The following is an 18,802-nucleotide window of genomic DNA, read 5'->3' as shown; positions in this document are numbered from 1 at the left end:
CAAACACCCGACAAAAGTGGGGTGAGAAGGGAGCATGCTGGGGGCCCTATATGGGCCCACTTTTCTTCCATCCGATATAGTCAGCAGCTACTGCTGACTAAACAGTGGAGCTATGCGTGTATGTCTGACCTCCTTCGCACAAAGCAGAAAACTGGTGAGCCCGTGATCCCACTGGGGGTGTATAGCCAGAAGGGGAGGGGCCTTACACTTTTTAGTGTAATGCTTTGTGTGGCCTCCGGAGGCAGTACTATACACCCCAATCGTCTGGGTCTCCCAATGGAGCGCCGAAGAAAATTGTGTTTTGTTTTGCCAAGAGATGCAGATTTGGTGCTGAAATTTATACACCATATTCCTGGAAAGAATCTGCGCTTCATGGTAAAAACGACTGAATCACGCTTTGATGCGATACTTTGCCAGGAAATGCAGGTCTGTGAACTCTGTGACCTCACCGGAGGGGAGATCACCTGAGGTCAGATTACCTGCGGTCACAGGTGGAGGGACCATGGGAACCCCGAGCTGTGACTGCAAATAACCTGAGTGCTGTCACCGCTCATCACTATGGCTCAGTCTTTGCCTGAAGCTCACAGCGGCAGTCTTGTTCTGTGCCCGCGCGCTGTCACTCCAGATGTAGCAGAGCTGGAATCGTCGTGGGACCTTGTGTGGATTACGTTGAAACTGGGTGTTTTTCGCGTTACTAAAAAGAAAAAAAAAAAAAAAGGGTTACAGGGGGTGAAAGGGGTTGACAGGGTGAATGAGTGTGACAGGGGGGCCTTTTGTTTAAATTTTATTTCAAAATTAAGGATTTTTTCGGTGTTTGTGTTTATTTCTCTTTCAGTTACAGATTAGTGATGGGGGGGTCTCAGACGTCTCCCATTACAAATCTAGAGCTTAGTGGCAGCAGTGAGCCGTCATTAACCCCTTATTACCCAGATTGAAACCAGAACAGATTAATTGGGGTGAGCCGGGTAAAGGTCCGGGATTGTTGCATCTGTTGGATGCTACAATTCTGGGTGGCTGCTATTATTTTATTTTATTTTGGGGGGCCCAATAACCATGGGTCTCCCCAACCTGAGAATGCCATCCCCCCCGGCTGTCTGCTTTATCTGCACTGGATAGCATAATATGGGGGGACTCTACGCCAATTTTTATTTATTTTTACACACATAGCCGTCTGTGTTTGCTTGCAGTCAGACATGCTGTCACACAGGGCAGTGAATATGCATGAGGCTAACGAGCGGCCTGGAAGTAGTGTTACAGCCACGCAGGAGACTGGTAAGTATAATGCCTGCTTTTCTCTTTTTTTTTTAATCATCCGAGTTGCTGGATTCGGATAGTTCCCCGGAGTTCTCTGAGAAATCCAGGCCTGGGGTACTTTTGAACCCATGCTGATCCGGACTTTTACAGTCCAGGTCCGCCCCTCTCTACTCATCACCACCACAGTTATAGCAGTGGTGAGGAGCCAATGGGTGTGGTCGTGGGGAGCCGTGGTCCCCAACTCGTCAGAGCTGGCTCCTTGCAGACCTCTGACTCCCCGACACTGCGCAGTAAGGAGAGCATATATACAGGGCCTGGGGCAGCCGGCAGGTTCCCTTTAAACCATGTGGACCTAATACCTCTCAGTCTTCTCGCCCTCACCTTCCTGCGCTCTCGGATCAGCCTCCTCCTCCTCATGATTATTGCCCCCCGAAGGGGTAAGATGCTGAGGCCGAGCCTGATCAGGCAGCCGCGTCTCCTCCTCCTCAGCCGGGCGATGGCGCTGCTGCTCTCCGAGGCCTCCGGGGGCGACTGTGAGAAGCCCACGTCTGTTTCTTTGGTGATGTGCTGGTGGTGGAGGGTCGTTCCGTTAATTTCTGGCCTATCTGCTTCCCCTTTCTTCTTCCGCTTCTTCTTGGCTACAGGCGTATCGGGAGAATTCTCTGGAGTCTCAGCCGCCCGCGGACGCTTCCCCTTCTCATTGTGAGTGACCCGAGAACCTGAGAGAAAGAAGAAGAATCATAGTACACCATGACAGTCAGGGAACCGGTCCGACCCCTCACCTGGGACAGCACCCCCCAGACAGCCTGCCCCCGCCCCCTCTCCCCGAGAACCGGAGATCAGGAAGAAGGATCATAGTACACCATGACAGTCAGGGAACTGGTCCTACCACTCACCTGGGACAGCACCCCCCAGGCAGCCTGCCCCCACCCCCTCAGACATCCCCCTCTCCCACCCGCGGGAGCTTCCCCCGAGAACCTGAGCAAGAAGAAGGATCATAGTACACCATGACAGTCAGGGAACTGGTCCGACCCCTCACCTGGGACAGCACCCCCAAGACAGCCTGCCCCCACCCCCTCTCCCCGAGAACCTGAGAGCAGGAAGAAGGATCATAGTACACCATGAGAGTGCTGAGGAACCGGTCCGACCCCTCACCTGGGACAGCACCTCTCCAGACAGCCTACCCCCACCCCGACCGCTTTCCCCAAAACCCTGAGGGCAGAAAGGGGGATTATAGTGCACCAGCAGAGACTCAGGAAACCGTTCCACCACCTCACCTCAGAAATCCCGGATAGCACACCTCCCCCACCACCTCCAGACAGCAAGCCCTTCCCACCCCTCTAGACAGCCAGCCCCCCTAGAAAACCTCACCCCTCCGGTCAGCCCGTCCCCCAGAAAGCCCCACCCCTCCGGTCAGCCCGTCCCCCAGAAAGCCCCACCCCTCCGGTCAGCCCGCCCCCCCCCCCTTCGGTCAGCACGCACTCTGAGCCATCTTCTCCTGTGCTTTCTTCTGCCGCCTGCGGAGCCCAGAGCTGTTGGTATCATCATCATCCTCACCGCTGGAGACGTCTTCTGGGCCTCCATCCTGAGGGAAAATACCTGCAAACCCAATGCGCACCAAAAAGATATTACACGAGACCGTGCAGAAATGAACGGGTGATGAAGCCACCCAAGGCAGAGGACACAGAGGAGACACCCACCGTCCGCCAGGTCCTTAAACCTAGAAAGGAAGAAGGGAACAAGTCATTAATAACCAGACTGTGAGCACCAGAAACTTGGGGGCAAAGAGGTGCAGTCATACTGGAGGAAGAGCGTCTGATATCTGGGGGGGGGACGGGGACGATGGAAGTGGCAAATATGGGAGGAGTGACAGGATGACAGGTATCAGTGGGGGTACATAGGTGTGCATGTTACACTCACCTCTTCACCAACCGGTACAGGCTCTTGCGGTTTCGGGGCGGGACGTTTTTTCGGCTTGCGAGGTTGAAGAGTCGGTCAGCCAGTGCCTGATAATCAAACTGCCCAGAGGAGACGTCACTTATAATATAAAGAAACTGCAGGACTGAGTGCTGCGCCCCAGTCACATGACCTGAGGAATGCGGGGGCTACTGACCTGCAAGACGGGTCCAATGTCGTCACAGTCCTCGGTGTGGTGGTCTTCAGACTCAGAGCTGTTATCTGCGGACAGGAGGATGAAAGGTCACTCCCAAGTCATAAGGTGCTATGGCGACGGGCGTGCCAGAGCAGAGGTGCGGTGGGGAGATCAGAGACAATAAGAGGTCCTGGGGAAGCGGAGTCCAAGGCACGGAGGCCGAAGTGTCAAACTCACCGTTATCGGCGGCCGTGTGACCCACTTCTTTCATCAAGTCTTCGATAGCGAACGGAGACTGTTCCAGGATGGCCTGAAAGATGCCAGTCACCACCGACTGCCGGAGAAGAAAACTGCGGGGGAGGCAGAGACCCCAGAGAGTGAGGCACAGAAAGGGCGCGGCCAGCAGTGACCCCCCCATCCCCCCACAACACCTGCACACTATGTGGCCCTGGGAAGGCATGCTGCCACCAAATACTTCCAGTACTTACTTTTTGGCTTTAGCGGCAATCCTACAGAACGGCTCGATGAGCTTCAAGTTCAAGTCGGCAGGAAGCTGAAAGAGAGGAGAGGCAGGAGTTAGAGGAAAGCCGAGGGCAGCCGCCGCCCGGGGACAAAAAGCCGAGGGCGGCCGCCGGCCGGGGACAAAAAGCCGAGGGCGGCCGCCGGCCGGGGACAAAAAGCCGAGGGCGGCCGCCGGCCGGGGAGAAAAAGCAGAGGGCGTCCGGATAGAGAGATAAGCATAGAGCGGCCGGATAGAGAGATAAGCATAGGGCGGCCGGATAGAGAGCTAAGCATAGGGCGGCCGGGGACAAAAAGCTGAAGGCAGCCGCCGGACAGGGAGAAAAAGCCGAGGGCGGCCGGGGAGAGAGAAAAAGCCGAGGGCAGCCGGGGAGAAAAAGCAGAGGCCGCCCGGGGACCAGGTCAGGCCTCACCTCAGACGATCCGACCTTTGCCAGCTCATCCAGGTAAATGTCTATGAGATGATGCTGGACTCCTTGTGGGGCCTCCGGCTTCAGGACCTCGTCCACCAGGACAGTCAGGAAGTTCTCCACCAGACTGCAGAGGATGACAGCACATATGAGACCTCCCCCATGTCTAACACATTCCCATATACACATGCCCCCCCCCCCCCCCCCCCCACTCCGCAATGTGCCATGTGATTAGCGCCATCATGAATGGGAGTCTCCCTGTATATTGTCCCCTGGGGGACACTCACCTCTCCTCCCAGTCTCCTTTCTTTAGCAGCTCCACAGACTGACGTAGGACAAAGCGACTCAGCTGTAGAGATAAGACAGATAATAACAAAATAACCCTCCAACCCTCTCCGGGCGAGCTGCCCCGTCATCCCCGGGGGGGTGTGTGTGGAGAAGGAGCCGCCCCGTCATCCCCGGGAGGGGTGTGTGTGGAGAGGGAGCCGCCCCGTCATCCCCGGGGTGGTGTGTGTGTGTGGAGAGGGAGCTGCCCCGTCATCCCCGGGGGGGTGTGTGTGTGTGGAGAGGGAGCTGCCCCGTCATCCCCGGGGGGGTGTGTGTGTGTGGAGAGGGAGCTGCCCCGTCATCCCCGGGGTGGTGTGTGTGTGTGGAGAGGGAGCTGCCCCGTCATCCCCGGGGTGGTGTGTGTGTGTGGAGAGGGAGCTGCCCCGTCATCCCCGGGGTGGTGTGTGTGTGTGGAGAGGGAGCCGCCCCGTCATCCCCGGGGTGGTGTGTGTGTGTGGAGAGGGAGCTGCCCCGTCATCCCCGGGGGGGTGTGTGTGTGTGTGGAGAGGGAGCCGCCCCGTCATCCCCGGGGGGGGTGTGTGTGTGTGGAGAGGGAGCTGCCCCGTCATCCCCGGGGGGGTGTGTGTGTGTGTGGAGAGGGAGCTGCCCCGTCATCCCCGGGGTGGTGTGTGTGTGTGGAGAGGGAGCCGCCCCGTCATCCCCGGGGTGGTGTGTGTGTTTGGAGAGGGAGCTGCCCCGTCATCCCCGGGGGGGTGTGTGTGTGTGTGGAGAGGGAGCTGCCCCGTCATCCCCGGGGGGGTGTGTGTGTGTGGAGAGGGAGCTGCCCCGTCATCCCCGGGGGGGTGTGTGTGTGTGGAGAGGGAGCTGCCCCGTCATCCCCGGGGGGGTGTGTGTGTGTGGAGAGGGAGCCGCCCCGTCATCCCCGGGGTGGTGTGTGTGTGTGGAGAGGGAGCTGCCCCGTCATCCCCGGGGGGGTGTGTGTGTGTGGAGAGGGAGCTGCCCCGTCATCCCCGGGGGTGTGTGTGTGTGTGTGTGTGTGTGGAGAGGGAGCCGCCTCGTCATCCCCGGGGGGGTGTGTGTGTGTGTGGAGAGGGAGCTGCCCAGTCATCCCCGGGGGGGTGTGTGTGTGTGGAGAGGGAGCTGCCCCGTCATCCCCGGGGGGGTGTGTGTGTGTGTGGAGAGGGAGCTGCCCCGTCATCCCCGGGGGGGTGTGTGTGTGTGGAGAGGGAGCTGCCCCGTCATCCCCGGGGGGGTGCGTGTGTGTGGAGAGGGAGCTGCCCCGTCATCCCCGGGGGGATGTGTGTGTGTGGAGAGGGAGCTGCCCCGTCATCCCCGGGGGGGGGTGTGTGTGTGTGGAGAGGGAGCTGCCCCGTCATCCCCGGGAGGGGTGTGTGTGGAGAAGGAGCCGCCCCGTCATCCCCGGGAGGGGTGTGTGTGGAGAAGGAGCCGCCCCGTCATCCCCGGGAGGGGTGTGTGTGGAGAAGGAGCCGCCCCGTCATCCCCGGGAGGGGTGTGTGTGGAGAAGGAGCCGCCCCGTCATCCCCGGGGGGGTGTGTGTGGAGAAGGAGCCGCCCCGTCATCCCCGGGAGGGGTGTGTGTGGAGAGGGAGCCGCCCCGTCATCCCCGGGGGTGTGTGTGTGTGTGTGTGTGTGTGTGTGTGTGTGTGTGTGTGTGTGTGTGTGTGTGTGGAAGGGGAGCCGCCCCGCCATGACTGGACGCTTCTCACCGTGTAAAACTTGTCCAGCCGCAGGCGGTCAATACCGTTCCACTCGCGGTTCAGCGTTTGCCAGAAACTTCGGATGAAAAGATTCTCTGTGGAGTGATAGGACCTGAATCAGCACCGGCAGGAAGCCAAGACTACAGCGGGGGAGGGGGGATACATACGTGACGGGTGAGACTTCAAGGCGTGAACCAGCTGTGACATGGTGACCGCCAGCTCCTCCTGAAGAACGAGAAATGTACACCGGAATCACCACCGGCACCCCCACCTGGAGACAAGCTGCCCCCTACCCCATCCCCTGGACAAGCGGAGTCCTCATCCAGCCCCCTGCCAGGGATAGCCCCTGCCCAGGGATAGGCTGCCCCCTTACCTGCAGCAGTGGTTTGTCTTGCATCCACATACAGTAGAACAGACCCTTCCAGATCTTGCAGAACTCATCAGCCGTGAAGCCCCCTGACCAAAGACAAGCAGGTTAGCTAGAAGCCCCCAAATATCCCCCACCAGAGTGGCCCACAATCGGGATTCCCCCTGTGCCCTACACCCACTCCACCTCACTCACTAACTCGCTCCCTCCTTCCCTCCTCCTCGCCGACTCTCACCCTCCCTCCCCCTCGCTGACTCTCTATCCTCCCCCTCGCTCACCCTCTCCCGCCTCGCTGGCTCACTCACCCTCTCCCGCCTCGCTGGCTCACTCACCCTCTCCCGCCTCGCTGGCTCACTCACCCTCTCCCGCCTCGCTGGCTCACTCACCCTCTCCCGCCTCGCTCGCTCACTCACCCTCTCCCGCCTCGCTCGCTCACTCACCCTCTCCCGCCTCGCTCGCTCACTCACCCTCTCCCGCCTCGCTCGCTCACTCACCCTCTCCCGCCTCGCTCGCTCACTCACCCTCTCCCGCCTCGCTCGCTCACTCACCCTCTCCCGCCTCGCTCGCTCACTCACCCTCTCCCGCCTCGCTCGCTGACTCACCCTCTCCCGCCTCGCTCGCTGACTCACCCTCTCCCGCCTCGCTCGCTGACTCACCCTCTCCCGCCTCGCTCGCTGACTCACCCTCTCCCGCCTCGCTGACTCACCCTCTCCCGCCTCGCTGACTCACCCTCTCCCGCCTCGCTGACTCTCTCACTCTCCTCCTCGCTGACTCTCTCACTCTCCTCCTCGCTGACTCTCTCTCTCTCCTCCTCGCTGACTCTCTCTCTCTCCTCCTCGCTGACTCTCTCTCTTTCCTCCTCGCTGACTCTCTCTCTTTCCTCCTCGCTGACTCTCTCTCTTTCCTCCTCGCTGACTCTCTCTCTTTCCTCCTCGCTGACTCTCACTCTCCTCCTCGCTGACTCTCTCTCTCTCCTCCTCGCTGACTCTCTCTCCTCCTCCTCGCTGACTCTCTCTCTCTCCTCCTCGCTGACTCTCTCTCTCTCTCCTCGCTGACTCTCTCTCTCTCCTCCTCGCTGACTCTCTCTCCTCCTCGCTGACTCTCTCTCCTCCTCGCTGACTCTCTCTCCTCCTCGCTGACTCTCTCTCCTCCTCGCTGACTCTCTCTCCTCCTCGCTGACTCTCTCTCCTCCTCGCTGACTCTCTCTCCTCCTCGCTGACTCTCTCTCCTCCTCGCTGACTCTCTCTCCTCCTCGCTGACTCTCTCTCCTCCTCGCTGACTCTCTCTCCTCCTCGCTGACTCTCTCTCCTCCTCGCTGACTCTCTCTCCTCCTCGCTGACTCTCTCTCCTCCTCGCTGACTCTCTCTCTCTCTTTCCTCCTCGCTGACTCTCTCTCCTCCTCGCTGACTCTCTCTCTCTCTCTCTCCTCCTCGCTGACTCTCTCTCTCCTCCTCGCTGACTCTCTCTCTCTTTCCTCCTCGCTGACTCTCTCTCTCTCCTCCTCGCTGACTCTCTCTCTCTCCTCCTCGCTGACTCTCTCTCTCTCCTCCTCGCTGACTCTCTCTCTCTCCTCCTCGCTGACTCTCTCTCTTTCCTCCTCGCTGACTCTCTCTCTCTCTTTCCTCCTCGCTGACTCTCTCTCTCTCTTTCCTCCTCGCTGACTCTCTCTCTCTCTTTCCTCCTCGCTGACTCTCTCTCTCTCTTTCCTCCTCGCTGACTCTCTCTCTCTCTCTCCTCCTCGCTGACTCTCTCTCTCTCCTCCTCGCTGACTCTCTCTCTCTCCTCCTCGCTGACTCTCTCTCTCTCCTCCTCGCTGACTCTCTCTCTCTCCTCCTCGCTGACTCTCTCTCTCTCCTCCTCGCTGACTCTCTCTCTCTCCTCCTCGCTGACTCTCTCTCTCTCCTCCTCGCTGACTCTCTCTCTCTCCTCCTCGCTGACTCTCTCTCTCTCCTCCTCGCTGACTCTCTCTCTCTCCTCCTCGCTGACTCTCTCTCTCTCCTCCTCGCTGACTCTCTCTCTCTCCTCCTCGCTGACTCTCTCTCTCTCCTCCTCGCTGACTCTCTCTCTCTCCTCCTCGCTGACTCTCTCTCTCTCCTCCTCGCTGACTCTCTCTCTCTCCTCCTCGCTGACTCTCTCTCTCTCCTCCTCGCTGACTCTCTCTCTCTCCTCCTCGCTGACTCTCTCTCTCTCCTCCTCGCTGACTCTCTCTCTCCTCCTCGCTGACTCTCTCTCTCCTCCTCGCTGACTCTCTCTCTCCTCCTCGCTGACTCTCTCTCTCCTCCTCGCTGACTCTCTCTCTCTCTTTCCTCCTCGCTGACTCTCTCTCCTCCTCGCTGACTCTCTCTCTCTCTCTCTCCTCCTCGCTGACTCTCTCTCTCCTCCTCGCTGACTCTCTCTCTCTTTCCTCCTCGCTGACTCTCTCTCTCTCCTCCTCGCTGACTCTCTCTCTCTCCTCCTCGCTGACTCTCTCTCTCTCCTCCTCGCTGACTCTCTCTCTTTCCTCCTCGCTGACTCTCTCTCTCTCTTTCCTCCTCGCTGACTCTCTCTCTCTCTTTCCTCCTCGCTGACTCTCTCTCTCTCTCTCCTCCTCGCTGACTCTCTCTCTCTCTTTCCTCCTCGCTGACTCTCTCTCTCTCTTTCCTCCTCGCTGACTCTCTCTCTCTCCTCCTCGCTGACTCTCTCTCTCTCCTCCTCGCTGACTCTCTCTCTCTCCTCCTCGCTGACTCTCTCTCTCTCCTCCTCGCTGACTCTCTCTCTCTCCTCCTCGCTGACTCTCTCTCTCTCCTCCTCGCTGACTCTCTCTCTCTCCTCCTCGCTGACTCTCTCTCTCTCCTCCTCGCTGACTCTCTCTCTCTCCTCCTCGCTGACTCTCTCTCTCTCCTCCTCGCTGACTCTCTCTCTCTCCTCCTCGCTGACTCTCTCTCTCTCCTCCTCGCTGACTCTCTCTCTCTCCTCCTCGCTGACTCTCTCTCTCTCCTCCTCGCTGACTCTCTCTCTCTCCTCCTCGCTGACTCTCTCTCTCTCCTCCTCGCTGACTCTCTCTCTCTCCTCCTCGCTGACTCTCTCTCTCTCCTCCTCGCTGACTCTCTCTCTCTCCTCCTCGCTGACTCTCTCTCTCTCCTCCTCGCTGACTCTCTCTCTCTCCTCCTCGCTGACTCTCTCTCTCCTCCTCGCTGACTCTCTCTCTCCTCCTCGCTGACTCTCTCTCCCCTCCTCGCTGACTCTCTCTCTCCTCCTCGCTGACTCTCTCTCCTCCTCGCTGACTCTCTCTCCTCCTCGCTGACTCTCTCTCTCTCTTCCTCCTCGCTGACTCTCTCTCTCTTCCTCCTCGCTGACTGACTCTCTCTCTCTCCTCCTCGCTGACTGACTCTCTCTCTCTCCTCCTCGCTGACTGACTCTCTCTCTCTCCTCCTCGCTGACTCTCTCTCTCTCCTCCTCGCTGACTCTCTCTCTCTCCTCCTCGCTGACTCTCTCTCTCTCCTCCTCGCTGACTCTCTCTCTCTCCTCCTCGCTGACTCTCTCTCTCTCCTCCTCGCTGACTCTCTCTCTCTCCTCCTCGCTGACTCTCTCTCTCTCCTCCTCGCTGACTCTCTCTCTCTCCTCCTCGCTGACTCTCTCTCTCTCCTCCTCGCTGACTCTCTCTCTCTCCTCCTCGCTGACTCTCTCTCTCTCCTCCTCGCTGACTCTCTCTCTCTCCTCCTCGCTGACTCTCTCTCTCCTCCTCGCTGACTCTCTCTCTCTCCTCCTCGCTGACTCTCTCTCTCTCTCTCCTCCTCGCTGACTCTCTCTCTCTCCTCCTCGCTGACTCTCTCTCTCCTCCTCGCTGACTCTCTCTCTCTCCTCCTCGCTGACTCTCTCTCTCTCCTCCTCGCTGACTCTCTCTCTCTCCTCCTCGCTGACTCTCTCTCTCTCCTCCTCGCTGACTCTCTCTCTCTCCTCCTCGCTGACTCTCTCTCTCTCCTCCTCGCTGACTCTCTCTCTCTCCTCCTCGCTGACTCTCTCTCTCCTCCTCGCTGACTCTCTCTCTCCTCCTCGCTGACTCTCTCTCTCCTCCTCGCTGACTCTCTCTCTCCTCCTCGCTGACTCTCTCTCTCCTCCTCGCTGACTCTCTCTCTCCTCCTCGCTGACTCTCTCTCTCCTCCTCGCTGACTCTCTCTCTCCTCCTCGCTGACTCTCTCTCTCCTCCTCGCTGACTCTCTCTCTCTCCTCCTCGCTGACTCTCTCTCTCTCCTCCTCGCTGACTCTCTCTCTCTCCTCCTCGCTGACTCTCTCTCTCTCCTCCTCGCTGACTCTCTCTCTCTCCTCCTCGCTGACTCTCTCTCTCTCCTCCTCGCTGACTCTCTCTCTCTCCTCCTCGCTGACTCTCTCTCTCTCCTCCTCGCTGACTCTCTCTCTCTCTCCTCCTCGCTGACTCTCTCTCTCTCCTCCTCGCTGACTCTCTCTCTCTCCTCCTCGCTGACTCTCTCTCTTTCCTCCTCGCTGACTCTCTCTCTCTCCTCCTCGCTGACTCTCTCTCTCTCCTCCTCGCTGACTCTCTCTCTCCTCCTCGCTGACTCTCTCTCTCTCCTCCTCGCTGACTCTCTCTCTCTCCTCCTCGCTGACTCTCTCTCTCTCCTCCTCGCTGACTCTCTCTCTCTCCTCCTCGCTGACTCTCTCTCTCCTCCTCGCTGACTCTCTCTCTCTCTCCTCCTCGCTGACTCTCTCTCTCTCTCCTCCTCGCTGACTCTCTCTCTCTCCTCCTCGCTGACTCTCTCTCCTCCTCGCTGACTCTCTCTCTCTCCTCCTCGCTGACTCTCTCTCTCTCCTCCTCGCTGACTCTCTCTCTCTCCTCCTCGCTGACTCTCTCTCTCTCCTCCTCGCTGACTCTCTCTCTCTCCTCCTCGCTGACTCTCTCTCTCTCCTCCTCGCTGACTCTCTCTCTCTCCTCCTCGCTGACTCTCTCTCTCTCCTCCTCGCTGACTCTCTCTCTCTCCTCCTCGCTGACTCTCTCTCTCCTCCTCGCTGACTCTCTCTCTCTCTCCTCCTCGCTGACTCTCTCTCTCTCCTCCTCGCTGACTCTCTCTCTCTCCTCCTCGCTGACTCTCTCTCTCTCCTCCTCGCTGACTCTCTCTCTCCTCCTCGCTGACTCTCTCTCTCTCCTCCTCGCTGACTCTCTCTCTCCTCCTCGCTGACTCTCTCTCTCTCCTCCTCGCTGACTCTCTCTCTCCTCCTCGCTGACTCTCTCTCTCCTCCTCGCTGACTCTCTCTCTCTCTCCTCCTCGCTGACTCCCTCTCTCTCCTCCTCGCTGACTCTCTCTCTCCTCCTCCTCGCTGACTCTCTCTCTCTCCTCCTCGCTGACTCTCTCTCTCTCCTCCTCCTCGCTGACTCTCTCTCTCTCTCCTCCTCGCTGACTCTCTCTCTTTCCTCCTCGCTGACTCTCTCTCTTTCCTCCTCGCTGACTCTCTCTCTTTCCTCCTCGCTGACTCTCTCTCTCTCCTCCTCGCTGACTCTCTCTCTCTCCTCCTCGCTGACTCTCTCTCTCCTCCTCCTCGCTGACTCTCTCTCTCTCTCCTCCTCGCTGACTCTCTCTCTTTCCTCCTCGCTGACTCTCTCTCTCTCTCTCCTCCTCGCTGACTCTCTCTCTCTCCTCCTCGCTGACTCTCTCTCTCTCCTCCTCGCTGACTCTCTCTCTCTCCTCCTCGCTGACTCTCTCTCTCTCCTCCTCGCTGACTCTCTCTCCTCCTCGCTGACTCTCTCTCTCTCTCCTCCTCGCTGACTCTCTCTCTCTCCTCCTCGCTGACTCTCTCTCTCTCCTCCTCGCTGACTCTCTCTCTCTCCTCCTCGCTGACTCTCTCTCTCTCCTCCTCGCTGACTCTCTCTCTCTCCTCCTCGCTGACTCTCTCTCTCTCTCCTCCTCGCTGACTCTCTCTCTCTTTCCTCCTCGCTGACTCTCTCTCTCTTTCCTCCTCGCTGACTCTCTCTCTTTCCTCCTCGCTGACTCTCTCTCTTTCCTCCTCGCTGACCCTCTCTCTCTCTCCTCCTCGCTGACTCTCTCTCTCTCCTCCTCGCTGACCCTCTCTCTCTCTCGTCCTCGCTGACTCTCTCTCTCTCCTCCTCGCTGACTCTCTCTCTCTCCTCCTCGCTGACTCTCTCTCTCTCCTCCTCGCTGACTCTCTCTCTCTCCTCCTCGCTGACTCTCTCTCTCTCCTCCTCGCTGACTCTCTCTCTCTCTCCTCGCTGACTCCCTCTCTCTCCTCCTCGCTGACTCTCTCTCTCTCCTCCTCGCTGACTCTCTCTCTCTCTCCTCCTCGCTGACTCTCTCTCTCTCTCTCTCCTCCTCGCTGACTCTCTCTCTCTCCTCCTCGCTGACTCTCTCTCTCCTCCTCGCTGACTCTCTCTCTCTCTCCTCCTCGCTGACTCTCTCTCTCTCCTCCTCGCTGACTCTCTCTCTCTCCTCCTCGCTGACTCTCTCTCTCTCCTCCTCGCTGACTCTCTCTCTCTCTCCTCCTCGCTGACTCACTCCCTCTCTCCTCCTCGCTGACTCCCTCTCTCCTCCTCGCTGACTCTCTCTTTCCTCCTCGCTGACTCTCTCTCTCCTCCTCGCTGACTCTCTCTCTCCTCCTCGCTGACTCTCTCTCTCCTCCTCGCTGACTCTCTCTCTCTCCTCCTCGCTGACTCTCTCTCTCCTCCTCGCTGACTCTCTCTCTCCTCGCTGACTCTCTCTCTCTCCTCCTCGCTGACTCTCTCTCTCCTCGCTGACTCTCTCTCTCTCCTCCTCGCTGACTCCCTCTCTCTCCTCCTCGCTGACTCTCTCTCTCTCTCTCCTCCTCGCTGACTCTCTCTCTCTCCTCCTCGCTGACTCTCTCTCTCCTCCTCGCTGACTCTCTCTCTCTCCTCCTCGCTGACTCCCTCTCTCTCCTCCTCGCTGACTCACTCCCTCTCTCCTCCTCGCTGACTCCCTCTCTCTCCTCCTCGCTGACTCTCTCTCTCTCTCTTCTCGCTGACTCTCTCTCTCTCTCTCTCCTCCTCGCTGACTCTCTCTCTCTCCTCCTCGCTGACTCTCTCTCTTTCCTCCTCGCTGACTCTCTCTCTCCTCCTCGCTGACTCCCTCTCTCCTCCATATTCCCGCAGGTTCTCACCCTCGGACTCGGAGCTCCGGGCGGACATGAAGCGCCGCAGTTTCCGCAGCGCCCGGTCCCGACTCTTCTTGTCATTCGCCGCCAGTCTCTGCGCCAGCTGCACCGCGGGCTCCGCCATGCTGACTTAGTCACGTGGCACACAGCTAGAGGCGCCGGTTAATGACGTCCCCAAAGTCTAAGGCGCGCAATGATGACGACACAAAACTGATCCTGAAACGTCTGCATCCGACGGAGACACCAAAAGGGGCGGAGGCAGGAGACACGCCCACACCATCCACACAGCCAATCACTGCAGCGGCGCGCGCGACACAGAGGGTGGCGGGAAGCGGTAACCATAGTGACGAGTCGTCCCGAGGTATGAGCGAGGAGGGTGACACACTGCGGAGAGAGGGGCCTCACCACACACAATATGACCCCCCAAAATAACCCGACACCACAGACAACGGCCCCCCAAAATCACCCGACACCACAGACAACGACCCCCGAAATCACCCGACACCACAGACAACGGCCCCCCAAAATCACCCGACACCACAGACAATGGCCCCCAAAATCACCCGACACCACAGACAATGGCCCCCCAAAATCACCCGACACCACAGACAATGGCCCCCCAAAATCACCCGACACCACAGACAACGGCCCCCAAAATCACCCGACACCACAGACAACGGCCCCCAAAATCACCCGACACCACAGACAACGGCCCCCAAAATCACCCGACACCACAGACAATGGCCCCCCAAAATCACCCGACACCACAGACAACGGCCCCCCAAAATCACCCGACACCACAGACAACGACCCCCGAAATCACCCGACACCACAGACAACGGCCCCCCAAAATCACCCGACACCACAGACAATGGCCCCCAAAATCACCCGACACCACAGACAATGGCCCCCCAAAATCACCCGACACCACAGACAATGGCCCCCCAAAATCACCCGACACCACAGACAACGGCCCCCAAAATCACCCGACACCACAGACAACGGCCCCCAAAATCACCCGACACCACAGACAACGGCCCCCAAAATCACCCGACACCACAGACAATGGCCCCCCAAAATCACCCGACACCACAGACAACGGCCCCCAAAATCACCCGACACCACAGACAACGGCCCCCAAAATCACCCGACACCACAGACAACGGCCCCCCAAAATCACCCGACACCACAGACAATGACCCCCGAAATCACCCGACACCACAGACAACGGCCCCCAAAAATCACCCGACACCACAGACAATGACCCCCGAAATCACCCGACACCACAGACAGCGGCCCCCCAAAATCACCCGACACCACAGACAATGACCCCCGAAATCACCCGACACCACAGACAGCGGCCCCCCAAAATCACCCGACACCACAGACAATGACCCCCGAAATCACCCGACACCACAGACAACGACCCCCCAAAATCACCCGACACCACAGACAACGGCCCCCCAAAATCACCCGACACCACAGACAATGACCCCCGAAATCACCCGACACCACAGACAACGGCCCCCAAAAATCACCCGACACCACAGACAACGACCCCCGAAAATCACCCGACACCACAGACAACGACCCCCGAAATCACCCGACACCACAGACAGCGGCCCCCCAAAATCACCCGACACCACAGACAATGACCCCCGAAATCACCCGACACCACAGACAACGGCCCCCCAAAATCACCCGACACCACAGACAATGACCCCCGAAATCACCCGACACCACAATGACCCCCGAAATCACCCGACACCACAGACAACGGCCCCCCAAAATCACCCGACACCACAGACAATGACCCCCGAAATCACCCGACACCACAGACAACGGCCCCCCAAAATCACCCGACACCACAGACAACGACCCCCCAAAATCACCCGACACCACAGACAACGGCCCCCAAAAATCACCCGACACCACAGACAACGACCCCCCAAAATCACCCGACACCACAGACAACGGCCCCCAAAAATCACCCGACACCACAGACAACGACCCCCGAAATCACCCGACACCACAGACAACGGCCCCCCAAAATCACCCGACACCACAGACAATGACCCCCAAAAATCACCCGACACCACAGACAACGGCCCCCAAAAATCACCCGACACCACAGACAACGGCCCCCCAAAATCACCCGACACCACAGACAACGACCCCCCAAAATCACCCGACACCACAGACAACGGCCCCCAAAAATCACCCGACACCACAGACAACGACCCCCGAAATCACCCGACACCACAGACAACGGCCCCCCAAAATCACCCGACACCACAGACAATGACCCCCAAAAATCACCCGACACCACAGACAACGGCCCCCAAAAATCACCCGACACCACAGACAACGACCCCCCAAAATCACCCGACACCACAGACAACGGCACCCAAAATCACCCGACACCACACACAATATGACCCCCCAAAATCACCCGACACCACAGACAATGACCCCCGAAATCACCCGACACCACAGACAACGGCCCCCAAAATCACCAGACACCACACACAATATGACCCCCCAAATCACCCGACACCACAGACAACGGCACCCAAAATCACCCGACACCACACACAATATGACCCCCCAAAATCACCCGACACCACAGACAATGACCCCCGAAATCACCCGACACCACAGACAACGGCCCCCAAAATCACCAGACACCACACACAATATGACCCCCCAAAATCACCCGACACCACAGACAACGGCCCCCCAAAATCACCCGACACCACAGACAACGGCCCCCCAAAATCACCCGACACCACAGACAATGACCCCTGAAATCACCCGACACCACAGACAACGGCCCCCCAAAATCACCCGACACCACAGACAATGACCCCTGAAATCACCCGACACCACAGACAACGGCCCCCCAAAATCACCCGACACCACAGACAACGGCCCCCCAAAATCACCCGACACCACAGACAATGACCCCTGAAATCACCCGACACCACAGACAACGGCCCCCCCAAATCACCCGACACCACAGACAACGGCCCCCAAAATCACCAGACACCACACACAATATGACCCCCCGAAATCACCCGACACCACAGACAACGGCCCCCCAAAATCACCCGACACCACAGACAACGGCCCCCCAAAATCACCCGACACCACAGACAACGGCCCCCCGAAATCACCCGACACCACAGACAACGGCCCCCCAAAATTACCCAACACCACAGACAACGGCCCCCAAAATCACCCGACACCACACACAATATGACCCCCCAAAATCACCCGACACCACAGACAACGGCCCCCAAAATCACCCGACACCACACACAATATGACCCCCCAAAATCACCCGACACCACAGACAACGGCCCCCCAAAATCACCCGACACCACAGACAATGACCCCCGAAATCACCCGACACCACAGACAGCGGCCCCCCAAAATCATCCGACACCACAGACAACGGCCCCCCGAAATCACCCGACACCACAGACAACGGCCCCCCGAAATCACCCGACACCACAGACAACGGCCCCCAAAATTACCCAACACCACAGACAACGGCCCCCAAAATCACCCGACACCACACACAATATGACCCCCCAAAATCACCCGACACCACAGACAACGGCCCCCAAAATCACCCGACACCACACACAATATGACCCCCCAAAATCACCCGACACCACAGACAATGACCGCCGAAATCACCCGACACCACAGACAACGGCCCCCCAAAATCACCGGACACCACAGACAATGACCCCCCGAAATCACCCGACACCACAGACAACGGCCCCCCGAAATCACCCGACACCACAGACAACGGCCCCCCAAAATCACCCGACACCACAGACAACGGCCCCCCGAAATCACCCGACACCACAGACAACGGCCCCCCAAAATTACCCAACACCACAGACAACGCCCCCCAAAATCACCCGACACCACAGACAACGACCCCCCAAAATCACCCGACACCACAGACAACGGCCCTCCCCGAAATCACCCGACACCACAGACAATGGCCCCCAAAATCACCCGACACCACAGACAACGGCCCCCCGAAATCACCCGACACCACAGACAATGGCCCCCAAAATCACCCGACACCACACACAATATGACCCCCCAAAATCACCCGACACCACAGACAACGGCCCCCAAAATCACCCGACACCACACACAATATGACCCCCCAAAATCACCCGACACCACAGACAACGGCCCCCAAAATCACCCGACACCACACACAATATGACCCCCCAAAATCACCCGACACCACAGACAATGACCGCCGAAATCACCCGACACCACAGACAACGGCCCCCAAAATCACCCGACACCACAGACAACGGCCCCCAAAATCACCTGACACCACAGACAACGGCCCCCAAAATCACCCGACACCACAGACAACGGCCCCCCAAAATCACCCGACACCACAGACAACGGCCCCCAAAATCACCGGACACCACAATGGCCCCCCAAATCACCTGACACCACAGACAATGGCCCCCCAAAATCACCCAACACCACAGACAATGGCCCCCCAAAATCACCCGACACCACAGACAACGGCCCCCAAAATCACCCAACACCACAATGGCCCCCCAAAATCACCGACACCACAGACAACGGCCCTCCCCGAAATCACCCGACACCACAGACAACGGCCCCCCAAAATCACCCGACACCATAGACAACGGCCCCCAAAATCACCGGACACCACAATGGCCCCCCCAAAATCACCCGACACCACAGACAACGGCCCCCCAAATCACCCGACACCACAGACAACGGCCCCCCAAAATCACCCGACACCACAGACAATGGCCCCCAAAATCACCCGACACCACAGACAACGGCCCCCAAAATCACCCGACACCACAGACAATGGCCCCCCAAAATCACCCGACACCACAGACAATGGCCCCCCAAAATCACCCGACACCACAGATAACGGCCCCCCAAAATCACCCGACACCACAGACAATGTCCCTCCGAAATCACCCGACACCACAGACAACGGCCCCCAAAATCACCCG

General features: G+C 58.8%; 2 protein-coding genes across 2 annotated transcripts in view; one reads left to right on the top strand and one right to left on the bottom strand.

Annotated features, from left to right (window-relative positions):
- LOC142290805 (ribosomal RNA processing protein 1 homolog A-like) overlaps positions 1–13,936 on the bottom strand; it is a 45,378-nt gene extending 31,442 nt beyond the window's left edge. The window contains exons 1-13 of the mRNA XM_075334814.1: positions 13,767–13,936; positions 6,654–6,736; positions 6,448–6,505; positions 6,290–6,375; positions 4,563–4,624; positions 4,279–4,402; positions 3,835–3,899; positions 3,584–3,696; positions 3,368–3,432; positions 3,175–3,272; positions 2,955–2,974; positions 2,737–2,853; positions 1,636–1,973 (exon numbers count right to left, since the gene is read on the bottom strand). Coding sequence (XP_075190929.1) covers positions 1,636–1,973; positions 2,737–2,853; positions 2,955–2,974; positions 3,175–3,272; positions 3,368–3,432; positions 3,584–3,696; positions 3,835–3,899; positions 4,279–4,402; positions 4,563–4,624; positions 6,290–6,375; positions 6,448–6,505; positions 6,654–6,736; positions 13,767–13,884 — 1,347 coding nt within the window. The 5' untranslated portion in view covers positions 13,885–13,936. The remainder of the gene's footprint in view (positions 1–1,635; positions 1,974–2,736; positions 2,854–2,954; positions 2,975–3,174; positions 3,273–3,367; positions 3,433–3,583; positions 3,697–3,834; positions 3,900–4,278; positions 4,403–4,562; positions 4,625–6,289; positions 6,376–6,447; positions 6,506–6,653; positions 6,737–13,766) is intronic.
- Positions 13,937–14,084: 148 nt separating this feature from the next.
- HSF2BP (heat shock transcription factor 2 binding protein) overlaps positions 14,085–18,802 on the top strand; it is a 168,049-nt gene continuing 163,331 nt past the window's right edge. The window contains exon 1 of the mRNA XM_075334815.1: positions 14,085–14,121. The gene's annotated coding sequence lies outside the window, so the exon portion shown is untranslated. The remainder of the gene's footprint in view (positions 14,122–18,802) is intronic.

The sequence above is a fragment of the Anomaloglossus baeobatrachus genome, chromosome 2 (genome assembly GCF_048569485.1).
Source record: "Anomaloglossus baeobatrachus isolate aAnoBae1 chromosome 2, aAnoBae1.hap1, whole genome shotgun sequence".
Taxonomy (NCBI): domain Eukaryota; kingdom Metazoa; phylum Chordata; class Amphibia; order Anura; family Aromobatidae; genus Anomaloglossus; species Anomaloglossus baeobatrachus.
This window is presented reverse-complemented; position numbering and strand designations above follow the sequence as displayed.